Below are 15,470 nucleotides of genomic sequence, written 5' to 3' on the forward strand. Positions count from 1 at the left end.
CCGCTGTGATAGCTAAACAGCGGAGCGCATCGTGTCCGCACACAAGAAGAAAAAGTTGCGCTGTAATCGTACCATCCCAGATAGGTGCACATAGATACACAAGTTGTCTCAACAGGAATAAGGGCCTCAGACAGGCTGAGCGAGATTTCCATAGGTGAACCTACCTTCGTCAAACATGGGTCCACCCATGGAAACTCCGGACACAGACAACTTGCATCGCACATTGTGCTTCCATCTATCAGTACCGATCTCTAGTGTTGATTTCCGCACCCGATAGAAGTCACATGTAACACGACAGCGTCAGTGTTGATAGAGAAACGTTAGACACTGTGTAAGGTACGCTGAAGATGTTTACTTGACCGAGAATGTCGTACTATACTCCTGATGACACATTTCTACACGACACATGTGTAAATGCGTGACATGTACAAATACGATCATTTTTGGTGACTGCGTGTAATAACTGCGCCACATAAAGAAAAAGAAAACAACCACATTTCTACTTTGTTCAGATATTATCTCTAACCCTCGTTTTGTCCACGATATACAAACGGCACCACGAACACAGTAAACGAAACACGCCTAGAGGACCAAGAAAATAGCAAAAATAAAAGGAACGACTCGACAAACCTTGCCCACGAGATAGGCTCCAATAAATGCAGTACACACACAAAAAAAAAATGACAGAAACAGTGGCTCATTGTATCTTCCAGGGTGTGGCACGTCCACGGCAGAAAGCACACGCTCCAAGAAGTAAAAGACCTAAGACGGAAAAGAACGGACGTTGACAGTCGCGGAAGTCAATAGTAATGTTTCCGCTCGTGGAATCTCGTTACCTCCGGCCGTAAAGCCTCGGCTCCCGCCGACGCAGTCTTGATGCCTGCAACCCGCTACCACAACGCTTCGGGGTCGGCTCTGCGGAGCGTGTGGTTTGCATGAGTTCCGAGCCTTTTCCTTCGAGCACAACGTTGGTCGCGGGGAGAGAGCTAGTCTCGTTTGTGACAATCAGATTTAAGCCAGCGGCGGCTGCGGGAAGCTTTGACGCTCTACGGGAAGCGCGTCGCCCGGAATCCTGTTTGGCGACCGAGGACGAACCGCGTGCCGACAGCCCGGACGCGTTAACGACAGGCGCCGCCGAGCGTCTGTTTCTAACGTCGAACGAGCACGTGCGCGTAGGTCTTTGTAGTGCCTCCCCGGAAAGGAAAACCGCATCCGTATTTACTTCTGCGTGGGATCGTGCACACGCAACTCCGAGAGACAAGCGCGATCTCACTGTTTGCTCGCTGGGAACCCGACACTTCGCTCGTTTACGTGTTGTTCCGGTTGATTCAATTAAGGCGTGTTCGCGGGAGGCATTCGCTCAGCTTTAGCCGGTCGCGTGAATCCTCATTCAGCATGCACACCGGTAAATATTTAGCTGCTGGAGAGAGAGAGGCCTGGTACGTTTCAGGCAGCTGGAAATCAGCACCTTGGAGCATGTGCCCTCGTTAAGCAGAGAGACGTTCTTGTAACTTGAGTGCGAATGTTGGCACAGAAAAAAACGTATGGTAAGCGTCGCATCGTAATAAATAAAATGAATAATGGCTGGGGTCTTACGTGCGAAAACCACGATATTATTGTGAGGCACGTTGTAGTGAAGGGCTCTGGAAGTTTCGACCACCTGGGGTTTTTTAACGTGCGCCTAAATCTAGGTGCACGTCCTCTAGCGTTTCGCCTCTATCAAAATGCCACCATCGCGGCCGCGAGCAAACCTGCTTTTTTTTTAATCAGCAGCAGAGCACCGTAACCGCTATACCATCGCGGCGGCTCATCGTATAATAAACATGAGCAATCATGTAATAGCATGTCGCTAGCTACAGTCTCTGTGTAAACAATCGACTTTTCTTATGTTTTAGGGCGCTGTTTGCTAGCAACATAAGGCTATAGCGGAGAGGCTGATCTTTTGTCACCATAAAAAGTGCGAAACGAAAATTACTAAAATAAAAATAAACTTTATAAAAATGTAGTAATGGTTATAGTTAATGGCTGTAGGCGATAGATAGGATAATGATTATTAAATTGAGTGAAAAAATTGTTTAGTTAGGCCCATGGATGAGACTTTGACTGGCAGGTCATTATGTGAAAATTTCGGCAGATCCCACGCATTGTAGGAATCGATTTCATGCGAAGCAGTCAGCGAGTAGCTTGCATGTAACCTCAACGATGCCACGAACGCTCTTTTGATAAGCATCAAAGTCGCAACTACACATCACAGCCCTGGAATATGGGCTCCACCAAGAGTGTTCCTATTTTTAGAATAAAGACGGTTTTATCATCATAGCGTGGAATCCCCTTCGTATAAGTGATGCGCTGTGTTTACCGTCTGTCTTAAAAACCTCAGCAGTGCCTTCGTCGCCTTCAGCTGTGATGTCTTCTGTTGACGGCATGCAAGAACTGTTTCAACAGACATTTGTCCACTGTCTAGGCGCGCTAGAACGGACGCCAGTGACTGTCTCTGAACATTATATGCCGGACAGTCGCACAGGACGTGGTGTAGCGTCTCCTCGCAACGACAAGCATCGCAGAGAGCGATGTCGGCCATTCCAATCCGAAAGGAATATGACTTCGTAAATGCCACGCCTAGCCATAAGCGATAAAGCAGAGTGGCCTCTCTTCGGCGGAGTCCAGTTGGCATACAGAGATGCATCAAAGAGGACTGGACAAGCGGCTGTGATAGAAATGTCGCGTACCACGCAAGAGTGACCGACTGATTCTGTGTGTGCAGTGTGATGTGCTATCTTTCTATCTTTCTCTCTCTCTTTCCTCTCCATCTTTAATCTCCCCCACCCTGTCCCCATGTGTAGGGTAGCAAACCGGTTGTCCCATACTGATTAACCTCCCTGCCTTTCCTTCTTATTATTTCTTCTCTTCTGTGTTTCCCGATTTTGTACGCGAAGGAAGTTTGAACGAAGAAGACTCGATATACAGCCAAACGAATGAGCAACTTCTGGGAAGTAGGGATACAAAGGCGTGCGCACGGCGTAACCCCCCCCCCCCCTCCTAATCCTCTAAAGGGGAGCGCCAATTCTGCCCCATAAGTTTACCCTGTCGGACCTTTCCCGGCATTCTTTAACGCACAGGGTTATGGCTACGAACATTTTTGTGCAATAATGACGACCAAGGACCCCTGATGTTGCATTCAAAGCTCTCTTTACTTCCTGCCTTGACACCGAAAAGCCGGCAACCAATGGCGGGCCTCTCTGCGAAGCACGTCATGACTTCACTTTCACTTTTGCATCCACTGCGGGGCTCGCTTTCTTTCGGGCTCGACGACGAACGGGAAGCAGCGGGGGAGGGGGGGGGGGCACTGCGGTGTAACTTGGTCCCCCATAATGGAGAACCCAATGCGCACGCCAATGGAAGTATATGCCCCATGGAAGAAAACAACAAAACTTTTGTCAGTGTATTATTAAACTTTATATACGTGTCATCAGGGGCGCTACTTCAGACTCTCTGGGGTAGCAGTTCGCGTAAAGAAACTGAAACCGAGTCCATTTATCACGTCTCGCGAGTCGGGTGAGTAGTAGGGCACACGCGGAGTCGCGTTTCGCGCGATTTCCATAATAGAGGACTCGCGCGCAACGTGGACTTCAGGAGTCGCCGGCGGCTGCTTGCCGCTCCTTAAAGCGTAGCTGCTTCTTTTTTTTTTTTCTTCTTCATGCCGACGTTGCTTTCAATTCGGAGGAGAAATTCGAGCCTTTCATTTACCCCAATTTTTTCGTTCCCTCCGAGAACTGTGGAAGATGGAGAGAGTAAGTAATGTGAGACGAGGACGGGGAGGATGGCTGGATCGAGATGAGGCTGGTTGCCCTGCATTGCGCAAATGACATGAATATAAGGGAAGAAAGCTGGGACAACGAAAAAGAAAAGTCAAGTTTGCGCATGAAGCCAAGGAAACGTGAAAAGCACACGCGTAATCTGCATCGGCTGTATGTGTAGTGTGTACAATTCAAGAGAGAGAGTGAGTGAAAGAGAGAGAAAGAGGGAGGGAAAACGAAGAGGAAAGGCAGGGAGGTTAACCAAGCTTTGGCTCGGTTGGCTACCCTGCACGTGGAGTGGTGGGAAGGGGGAATGATAGGTAAGATAGAGAAGAAAGAGCCGTAGTAAGGAAAAGAAGAAATGAACAGCTAGTGTGAACACACGCAACACGAACTCCAGTAGTCATAAGCGAAAGGCAGGTGTTAACTATATACGCTGAGTCAGGTTGGCTGCCCTGCATATGAGAAGGGTACCGAAATTGAATAAGAGGAGGGAAGTTTATGCTATATGCACAAACACACGCGCACATAGAAGTGTTCACCCGCAAGTTTGTCACAAGCGCTCGCAGAGCCTGAGGCTAAAAAAGGTCACGTGACGAGGATAAAGAGGAGAGGGAAAGAGGGTCACGTGATGAAGCTTACGTAAGGCGGGCGATTCACACAATGGATTTAGAGGGGGTCACATGATGAGCCTTACGATTAAGCAACAAAGAAATGACTAAGAAGTAACTGGGTAAAACGAAAGAAGAGCCTTGAAGGGACCAAATCAAAGGGGCCACTGCTCCGCTGACCGCCGACTTCACCGGCGTGGAATTCGCTAGCCTGTCTTGCGTCGTTGCACATCGCAGACGCACGAGGTAATGGTCCGAAGATATAACAGCTTAACAAAAGCAAGTAATATCGCGGGTGCCAGTACATCGAGCAGTGTTTCGGAGCCATTTTCTTCGATGAAGGGTCCCTGTTGAGCCCTTTTTCAAGCCAGGTAAAAACCTTCAAATATCGCATAAATTCTACGTCGGACAAGGATTCATAATGAGCACGTGCATGACTCATACGGCAATAACGGCAAGCTACTTTAATAAGCGCAAATTTAGCTCCATCGACAACACGGCAAAAAATAGCTCCCCTGCCAAGGATACTGAAGCCGATATACACGACACGTGCTTCGCCTACAGTACGTTTTCAAGTTTTTGACTGCATGTGATCGTTCGTGGAATTTATTAGTTTATGCAGCGTCAAAAGTAGCAACATTTTGCATCAGTTCGGAAATACTAGTTAACCTCCCTGTCCCTCCTTCATTTCCCTTTCTCCCTCTTTCTTTCGTTATGCATGCAGCAACCAGTTTAATAGCGTCAGCAGTAACACGCAAACAAGCAAACGCATACACAAGCATACATCACGGATGTTAAAAGACAGGACGGGCAAACACGGACACAAAGGAGAAGTCCAGACACCACAAACGCCGGATGATTGCACATCCCCCCCCCCCCCCCCCCATCGCACCCGGAAAAAATTTGTGGCTACGCCCCTTTTTCTCTGATAACATATTCTCCGAGCAATACACCGACAACTGACATATATTTTGAGAGTGCAAAGAATTTTCAGTTTTACCTAAAAATTGCATATCTTGAAACCCCATTCTCAGTAATTTCTATACTTGGAAGTAAAACAAACAAGTCCACAAGTCCTCCGTGTGCCACCCGCTGATATGAGAGCTTCTCGTTCTATGACTGCGTTATTCGCATCTTGAAAGATATTTTCTTATGTTTGTTTTTTTTTTGCAATGACTTGCAGGATTATATTACTTTGTAGGCGACATTACACCTGTATGTTGTATGTACCGTACATTTTATCGACCTTGTTTTAGTTTGACAACTTTATGTGATACGTACTTTGGAATCCTGATTATTTTAAACCTACTCAAGAGCCGTTAAAAAGCCGGCGCCTTGTTTGCGCTCCAACATCTCTTTATACCACAAAAAAAAAAAATAAACACGCTCGTCATGCTCTGCACGCTACTGAAACACGACACACATGTTTGGGTACGACACCATTACGGGAATCAATATGGAGTTGAATGAAAGTATATTAGGCCTAAATATGGTCGCGTTAGCGGTGCCAGAGTCATGAATTTCTTATAAAGGCGCAGGCTCGAAGAGCCACGAAAAAAATGGAAAGTTTCGCAGCCTCAACGACTCTCGTTGTGTGTATCCCCCTCTTTTCCTCTTCCAGCAAAAGAGGTCACGTCGCCTGCAACATGCTTCGCAGACCGTGACAAGGTCACGTCAGCGGCCCTGCTCAGAGGCACGTATTCGATCTTGCCATAGAACGGACAGAATTCGCTTCTTCTGAGCTCAATGATGCACCGGTCGAACAAATGAAAGTTTGAACTGTTGTGCCGGATCTGCACAGTAGAACGAACGCGAATTGTTGCGCCGTGACAAATGACTGCTAAAGCGTGCATCGTTCAATTGTTGTACTGTGGCGAGCCAATCCGAAGCCATTCGGGAAGGTACTTAGTGTCAGCGAGGAAATAAAGAAAATACGGTTTATGACTCGCGAAAAAAAAAACAGGAAAGAAAGCCGGAATCCCTAGCTTTTATTTTTAACTGACAGCTCAGTTAATCTATCGAAATGGCTTTCACGTTAGTGTGATTGCGTGGTTTATGCGCCATAGCTATTTATCATGAAGACTGCCCGAGTGCTACAGGTCTATGAACAACTTTTTGTAAAACTGCATATGTACGTCGTAGTAAACATTTGGCTAGAGGATGACTATGCCCGTAATAATTTATTCTGTTTGTGTTTAAAAATATGCGGCACGTGCACATATTGCAGTGCTCTGTTCTCGTTTTTATTTATATGATATAAGGAGATGTCGGCGCACAAATAGTGCGCTGGCTAATCATATGCTCTTGAACGGGTTAAGTATACAGTAACATACTCGGCTTAAAATCCCATATAGAACAGCGTTCGCACAGTAACACTAAAACGCAATAAATACGCGTTCCATACAATATACAAACTTGAATAACACCATCATAGCACCATATAAAATCTTATAAGGATAAACAATAATTTTCCGTTATAAAATGTTCTGTAATAAGCAGGTGGCACACACATCATTTAGATAGATTTCCACGTTCGCTCATCTTGCAGCGTTCACAGCATTCGTCATAAATGCTTATTCTTATTTAAAGTTGTCTTGAGAACTATATACGGTACTCTATTTATTGGTCAAGGTACAAGAGTTTCAAACTAGGAGAACCAAATAAGATGGCTTTGCAACCGCATTGAATGCGAAATCGTGCCTCACGAAGGTCTCACTTAGCACAGAACATCTCGAAGACCAAATTTATTTCCACGGCACATTGGCTGCTTCAGCGTAATAAAAATGTTCTGACAAACAGAGTCGACTATTTTGTTTAACACAGTACTTATATACACCGAAGACGAGCTAAGCTTCAGCAGTTCTCGAAGCAAAAGTATGAACGACAAGCCAAGTGCTCAGTTTCATACTAGCCGGAGTTCTTTCTATACTGATTAGTACTGCCTGACCTCGCGCTTTTTCATTGAATTTCTTTATTTTTGACGCTTCCGACGAAATAGGCAAGATGCAAATATTTTGGTTGATAGTGCAAGTAGTGCGCTGTGGCCGCTAGTCCCAGTGGCGTAGGTCACTCCCCTCTTTTGGGAGAAATAAAGTTTTGGTCATTTTTATCATCCCGTATTCGGTATTAAGTACGTTTATATGGATCTACAACGCTTTCCATGAACTGCCCTGTACCTCACGAAATAAAACAGAGGTACTTAACATACCATCAAAGACACGGCGCATAAGTTTACTTTTACGCGACTCGTCATTTCTTGATCGCAAATGCGCCGAACAAGCAAACCTTGTCCAGCCTTCGTAGCAGTGCCTACTACGCCTAGCTTGAAACGACTAAAACACGAACGAGCGGCAGGAAGCTTTCGTGATAGAGACAAAACAATGGCTGTCCGTTTCGGCGTACAACTAAAGCGAGGCGCGTCAGGACCCGAGTAAGCCTCTGCATACCACGGCGCTCCGCAATAATGCCATCAGGGCGCGCGGGCATTTGACATCGGATGAAGGCAGCTTACGCCGCCGCCTTCCCATGCGAAATGAGCTCCGCATGCTTTCGCGTGCAGAAACAACTAAGAACACCGAAAGACCATTTGTTCGCCCTGAAACATGGCGGTCGAGATGCGATAGTTTTAATTATCCTGCCTACCAGACGCTGTAACGAATGTTCGGGCGCGATCTTCCATTTGATAACGCTGTCACGGGGCTTGCGCAGCGCCCAGAATCAGCGTCGGCACTTTCAATATATTCTTTTTCTGCGCCGACGGGAATGTAAATTACGAGGAACCTAGCAAAAAAATTCCATGTAACGATCGAGGAGGAAACGAAGATCTAGCGAGACCCCGAGGCAGCAGACAGTCGACCGAGGCTCCGTTGCACACATCGCTTACCATCCGAGCGAGTCCTGCGCTTTTCTCTCTATTTCTCTTGTCCGCCCGTTAATCTTTTCTCGCCGTTTACTCGTGAGAAAAGGGAAGGGCCACTGCCGGGGTGGCGACACAAACTGAGAAGAAACTCGAGGGGAAGGATGCCAAGTCTTCTTTCCAGAGGACTGATTGGGATCGAACGTGTGCTGGCCCCGTGGCAATTAAGGGAAGTGTGCCTCGTCCTCATTAATTAAAACCAAGGTAGAGAAGAAGGGCGGGGAGGTGACTGTGTCCCGAGAAATCCATCTTCAATGCCAGTGGAAGATATTATATATATATATATATATATATATATATATATATATATATATATATATATATATATATATATATATAATCAAAAGAAAGTGCACACAGAAAGAACCAGCATCATTTTTGTTAACATTTCGACTAATGATCCACCCTTTGTGAGAAGGCTGGATTAATTTCTGTTACGAGGGCTGGTCCATTCGATACGCTATTCGCAACTCCAGAAAAACAATGCGTGTGCTGGCAACACTCATTCAATAAGCGAGGATGGATCCGATATCCAGTGTGGGGTCTCTTTGCAGCATGCATCTGGAATGCATCATCATCGATGCCTTTAGTGATGCGCTTTATCGTGCGTGATTCATCCTTTGATATTATGAGACGACGCCCAGTTCAGTAATCGAAAGGTTATATCTCAATGTCCAAAGCGGCGCAGCCCGCGTGACAAACGAAGATGATGATTACAATGGTTTCTGTACAGATGAAGATGAACTATACAGTCAGCGCTCACACTATTTTCCCCCTTCGCGAAAGCGGGCAGCAGGTTAAGGGTAGGAACGCCGAATATATGGTTTCAGGCGAGAGACATGAGCGATCTCGGTGCTGCGGCGACGACGATCAGTAGCCGCGCTGGCTGGAGCGACGCGATAGTTCACGGCAGATGTCCTTTCCAGCACGGTGTATGGACCGAGATATCTATGAAGAAATTTTTCACAGAGCCCAGGGGTACGAACTGGTGTCCACAGGAGGACTTCGTCGCCTGGACGGAACGAAACAACTCGACGTTTCGCGTCAAAACGGTCTTTCCTCTTGTCCTGATTGGTAGCAGTGTTGGCGCGGGCAATTTCACGGCAGCGGGCGACGCGAGCAGCGAACTCTTCTGGAAGGGACAAAGATGGAACAGAGGGCGTGGATAAAAATGTGGTGTCCAGAACAAAAGTCGGTTCACGGCCAAACACGAGGAAAAACGGGCTGTAATTCGTCGTGCGTTGTATGGCAGTATTATATGCAAACGTGACGAAAGGGAGTACAGTGTCCCAGTTTTTGTGATCTGGCTGAACATACATGGATATCATGTCGGACAAAGTTCGGTGAAAACGCTCTGTAAGACCATTTGTTTGCGGATGATATGCTGATGTGGTCTTATGTACGGTGTTAGAGGCCTGGAGGACTTCAGCAAGAACATGGGAAAGAAATGTCTTGCCACGGTCACTAAGGAGAACACGAGGGGCACCGTGGCGCAAAATAATGGCGCGCAGGACAAAATCGGCTACTTCCGAGGTAGCACCAGAGGGAAGAGCTGCCGTCTCCGCGTAGCGAGTTAGGTGGTCCACGGCAGTAACAATCCAGCGGTGACCGGCTGGCGTAAGCGGGAGGGGTCCGTATAGGTCGATGCCCACGAAGTCAAAGGGAGCGGACGGGCACGGCAGTGGTTGTAAAGGGCCTGCGGGAAGAGATGTGGTACGTTTTCGGTGTTGGCATGACGCGCAGGAACCGACGTACTTCGCCACACTTGTTGAGAGGCCAGGCCAAAAGCACCGAGTTTTGATGCGCTCGTAAGTCTTGTGAAAACCCAAGTGGCCAGCTGTCGGGTCGTCGTGCAGGGCTTGTAAAACCTGGAGACGAAGTGAACGAGGGACGACTGGAACCCATTGGTTACCGAGAGGGTGGTAAATGTGCCTACATAACGTTCCATCTCGAAGTTTAAAACGTTCAAGCTGTCGTCTTAAGCGGCTGTTGGGGGCACGGGATAAGCCAGTAAGCCGATCGATGATTGTGCGGCAGTATGTATCTGCATGTTGGAGCGAGGTGAGATCTGTGGATGAAAGAATGTCCACTGAGGCGACGGACTCTTTCGGACTACCGGCCGTCTGCTTGGTCACTTGGCTGGTTGGTGATGAACAGATTGAAGGCGACACTTGGGCGCTTGGCGAGAGCGGGCACCGCGACAAAGCGTCAGCATCTTGGTGTTGCCGACCCGACCTATATGTGACACAGTAGTCATACTCTTGCAAACGAAGTACCCAACGGCCAAGGCGTCCCGACAAATTCTTGAGAGACGATAACCAACACAGAGCATGATGGTCAGTGACGATTGTGAAATGCCGGCCGTATAAATAAGGGCGAAACTTTTGTACGGACCACACGACGGCGAGGCATTCTTGTTCGGTGATGCTGTAATTTCGCTCAGCAGGAGAAAGAGTGCGGCTCGCGTAGGCCACGACTTGTTCTTCGGAAGCGTGGTTCCGCTGCAGCAGGACGGCACCGATGCCATGTCCACTTGCGTCAGTGTGTAGGACAGTAGACGCTGCAGGGTCGAAATGCCGAAGCACTGGCCGCGATGTGAGGCATCGCTTGAGAGTGTGAAAAGCGGCTGCGCATTCATCCGACCAGACAAAAGGTGCGCTCGCGGTCAAATGCTTGTGCAAAGGAGCTGCAATAGTTGCGAAATCACGCACAAAGCGGCGGAAGTACGACGCTAAGCCGAGGAAGCTGCGAAGGTCTTTAGGTGTGGTTGGTGTAGGAAAGTGCAGTACTGCAGCAACCTTGTCGGGATCGGGCTCAATGCCATGTCTGCTGACAACGTGACCTAATACCTTGATGCTGCGGCTGGCAAACCGACACTTCTTAGTGCTTAGCTGGAGACCGGCCTTAGCTAGACAGGTCAGAACTTCGTCTAGCCGTTCCAGGTGCTGTGAGAAGCTGGACGAAAAGATGACGATGTCGGCCAGGTAGCAAAGGCAGGTCTTTCATTTTAATCCACGCAGTACCGTATCTATCATTCGTTCGAATGTGGCTGGGGCATTGCAGAGGCCAAAAGGCATTACATTGAATTCAAAGAGTCCATCAGGTGTGGCAAATGCAGTCTTCTCTTTATCGGACTCGTGCATCGGGATCTGCCAATAACCAGAGCGCAAGTCGAGGCTCGAAAAGTACTCGGCACCTTGTAAAGTATCAAGAGCGTCGTCGATCCGAGGCATAGGATAGACGTCCTTACGAGTAATATTGTTCAGCGCTCGATAATCAACGCAAAATCGCACCGAGCCATCCTTTTTTTTAACGAGCACAACAGGAGAAGACCACGGGCTTGCCGAAGGCCTGATAATGTTGCGTGCGAGCATATCGTTGACTTGTTCTTCTATAACTTTGCGTTCAGAAGCTGATACACGGTAAGGGCGGCGACGAATGACACGAGATCCGTCTGTGTCAATGCGATGAGCGGCCACTGTTGTTTGACCGACACGAGATCCGTCTGTGTCAATGCGATGAGCGGCCACTGTTGTTTGACCCAGGCCATCGGAACAAACGTCAAAGCAAGCGTTGTGTTTCATTAATATGGTCAGCAAGGCATCAGTCTGGGTCGGATTGAGATCTGTACTCAAAGTGGCCTTTAGAACACGCGATGAACCTTCCGCGGGCGTACACTGTGGAAATGACGAGTCAGTTGAAACAGTAACGACACATACCGGTGCGTCTTCGGTAATGCTGGCAACAGTAGTCCCCTCTGGCAGCAGTAGGGCTTCTGGCGTCGTGTTGTAGGCGGTGGTGCTTGCATAACCACGTGTGAACCGCACTAGACAAGACGCGATGGCGATGCCTCGAGAAATACAGCGCTGGCAAGGTGTAACCACCGCGTCGCCATCTATAACGTCTCGTGACCTGATCGTAAGTACACGTTCTTGCCCTGAAGGCAGGAGAAAATCCGCAGCTGTGACAAGGTTGGGCGGTGAAAAATCGGCAGCAGAAGAAAGCTCAGTGTCCGTAATACGAATGAGAGGTTGACCGCAAGAAATGACAGCCGACGAAGCCGATAGGAAGTCCCAGCCTAAGATTATCTGATGAGCGCATGAAGAAAGCACAGCCAGCTGTACATGATGGCGGACTCCGTCGATGAGAACGCGCGCAGTACACTGTCCGGTCGGGCAAATCGAATTGTCATTAGCGCCGCATAACAAGGGACCGACATAAGGAGTTTGCACTTTCCGTAGACGAAAACACAATTCGCGGTTAATGACTGAAATTGCGGCTCCAGTGTCTACAAGGGCGTCAACACAAACACCTTCCACACAAACAGGCAGTAAATTTGCTGGGCGAGACGGAGGAGTTGTGACGTTTCGACAACGAGCAGTTTCCCCTCCAAAAACTGCAGCTTCTAGTTTTCCGAGTGGCTGTCCAGAGAGATCGGAGCAGGACGCAAGGGTGATGTCGTACGCCGAAATGGTGACGGAGAACGGCGGCGAGGTGAACGAGAAGGACGAGGCATGGCTTGGGACAGTGGAGGTGAGGGCGACCGACGTGAGGAGGATGGATACGGTGCTGGAGCGTAGGCATCAGATCTTGGGGCAAAGTCTCTTTCATAAGCAGAATAGCCACGTCGTTCATCCTGCTGACGGCGGCGGCAGAAACGGGATATATGGCCCCGTATGCCACAGTAGAAACAGACGGGGCGCGAAGGACGCCAGGTAGAGTAGTGTGGTTGCACTGGTGCCTGTGCTGCCATCGACGGCCAAATGGTCGCACCCAACGTCCGCAGGCGCAGATGAGGTTGGTGCAGGGGCCCGTGATGCAACTTCTGCGTACGAAGGCATGCGAAAGGGTACAGGAGACGGGGCACGTGCGACGCTTGTCATCGATGCCAGTTCGTCCTTGATAATTTCACGCAGGTTGGGAGGAGGAGAGCGGACAGGCGAAGTGGCTGTGTTGCCCGGAACAAGGCCGTGAAGTTCCTCTCTGACAATGGTGCGGATCAGGGCTCGCAATTCATGTTCTCCAGCAAAACGAGCGTCAGAGGAGGCGTGTGGGGGCGCATGGAATAAAGCACGTCCAGGCGTTGGCATGTGGTGATTATGTCCTGAACTCTATTTGGGCTCTGAATGACGAGAGCATTGAAGGCCACAGAGTTCACGCCTTTTAGTATGTGACGGATGCGATCGGCCTCCGTCATGTCACTTTGGGCACGGCGACAGAGAGCCAGAACATCTTCAATATACGACGTATATGATTCGTCGGGCCCTTGGATGCGGGTTGCGAGCTTCTGCTTCGCTACCTCAGAGCGTCCTGCAGATGTAACAAATATCTGACGGAGTTGTGCCGTGAAGGCTGCCCAATCAGGAAAGTCACTTTCATGGTTGTAGAAACAGGTTTTAGCCACTTCCCTGAGGTAAAAAGGAACGTAACGTAGTTTGTGGGCCTCGTCCTAATAATTACAAACACTGGTTCTGTCATAATTATCGAGCCACTCCTCGACGTCTTCACCGCGAAGGCCGGAAAATACCGGAGGGTCTCGTTGCGACGTACTCACTGTGTAGTTAGGCCCAACTGGCTGAGCAGAAGCGGTTGCGGCAGCGGAGGCGTTGTTTTGTGCCATCACTGTCGTTTGCGAGCACAGCCGTCGACCAGACCGGAGCTCCAGGGGTGACCGGTAGAGCAAGAGGACGTGGGAACCACAGCACTCTCCACCACTTATGAGACGACGCCCAGTTCAGTAATCGAAAGGTTATATCTCAATGTCCAAAGCGGCGCAGCCCGCGTGACAAACGAAGATGATGATTACAATGGTTTCTGTACAGATGAAGATGAACTATACAGTCAGCGCTCACAATATATTCGTATGAAGAGATTGGTCCTCTTGGAGTTCGCTCACACTTTAGCCCATTAAAGTGAGCATTCGAGCGTCATGAGTGAGTACTTAACTGAACAGTTGCCGAGGACCGTAATCAAAGTACGTTAGTCGCATCGATAGATGGATCGAATCGGGATGAAGTTTGGAGAGAAAGAAAATTATTAAGCACATTGTAAATGAGGTGTTCGGTACAGTAAAGTTAATATTTAAAGAGGGAACGTCGTAGAGCCAACGTTCGGAAGCTGTTTGCATGTATGAACATATATTTCAAAAATCGCCTCTTACCGTAGTCGTTGGATGTTGACGCATTCGCAGGGAGCCTGTTGCGAGTGAGCAGGGCGTAGGAAGGGCCACTGACTTGGCGCTCGAGAGAGCGGTGACTCATGGGGAATCGCGGGAAACCACGTACATGGCAGCTGGCGCGTACCGGAAACTCAGGTAGACAGGCGTCACGCCGAAGACGGTGACCTGAAATAAGAGAGAGCAAACGTCGAGTATTGATGTAACATTTCCTAGGCAAGACCAAACGAAGACATTTGACAATGTATTTGTCAGATTAGCTCTGCACGAGCCCGGAACACGCAGGAAGGTTCGCGACAGAAATAATTGTCGCTAACCCGTCTTTTTCACTGTATAACCTACGAAGAAAACCTACATCGGCTTCCTTTCTTGCTGCTTGCTAGCATCGGCAGAACTGCTTTGCAAATCATATATGCTTGAGTATGCCGCTTAATTCCCCCACACGCTACAATTGGGTTGCCTCTGGTTAACTCATGGCACATTCGACTGGTCGTTTGAGAGCGCTCTGACTGTGTTTGAAACTGTTGAATTCAACAGCTTTAAACCTTTTCAACGAGAACAAGCAGGTATGCAAGTCATCTTTCTCCTTCCTGATCATGTTTTGACCCGACAATGTTAGTAGCAACGGTTAGTTGCTATTTTACACACTTTTTTCAGCGCCTGCGGAGCCCTCCAAAACGACCAGTCGAATGTACCATTAGATAGTATACAGCAAACGCCGCAGGAAGGCCCTCATCACGAGGCTCACATCACGGATCAAAAATGAATTCTTGTTCAACTTCATGCGATGAATTTTTTTTTTTTTCTGAGCAATACATACGTAATTTCCTTACAGCTTTCTGTTACAAATAGAAGGATGACGATTGTGTTTTCACTTCCGTATGTACGTACATATATTTATACTTCTATGAATTTTTTTTTCATACGACAGATAATACGTAATAGTCACTTCAACCAAATGTTACTTACGC

General features: G+C 48.4%; 1 protein-coding gene across 1 annotated transcript in view; it reads right to left on the bottom strand.

Annotated features, from left to right (window-relative positions):
* The window catches only part of LOC119388020 (hemicentin-2-like), a 68,466-nt gene extending 53,798 nt beyond the window's left edge, over positions 1-14,668 (bottom strand). Inside the window, exon 1 of the mRNA XM_037655624.2 lies at positions 14,485-14,668. Coding sequence (XP_037511552.1) covers positions 14,485-14,508 — 24 coding nt within the window. The 5' untranslated portion in view covers positions 14,509-14,668. The remainder of the gene's footprint in view (positions 1-14,484) is intronic.
* Positions 14,669-15,470: the final 802 nt, after the last annotated feature.

Source organism: Rhipicephalus sanguineus, chromosome 3, assembly GCF_013339695.2.
Source record: "Rhipicephalus sanguineus isolate Rsan-2018 chromosome 3, BIME_Rsan_1.4, whole genome shotgun sequence".
NCBI classification, from domain to species: Eukaryota; Metazoa; Arthropoda; class Arachnida; order Ixodida; family Ixodidae; genus Rhipicephalus; species Rhipicephalus sanguineus.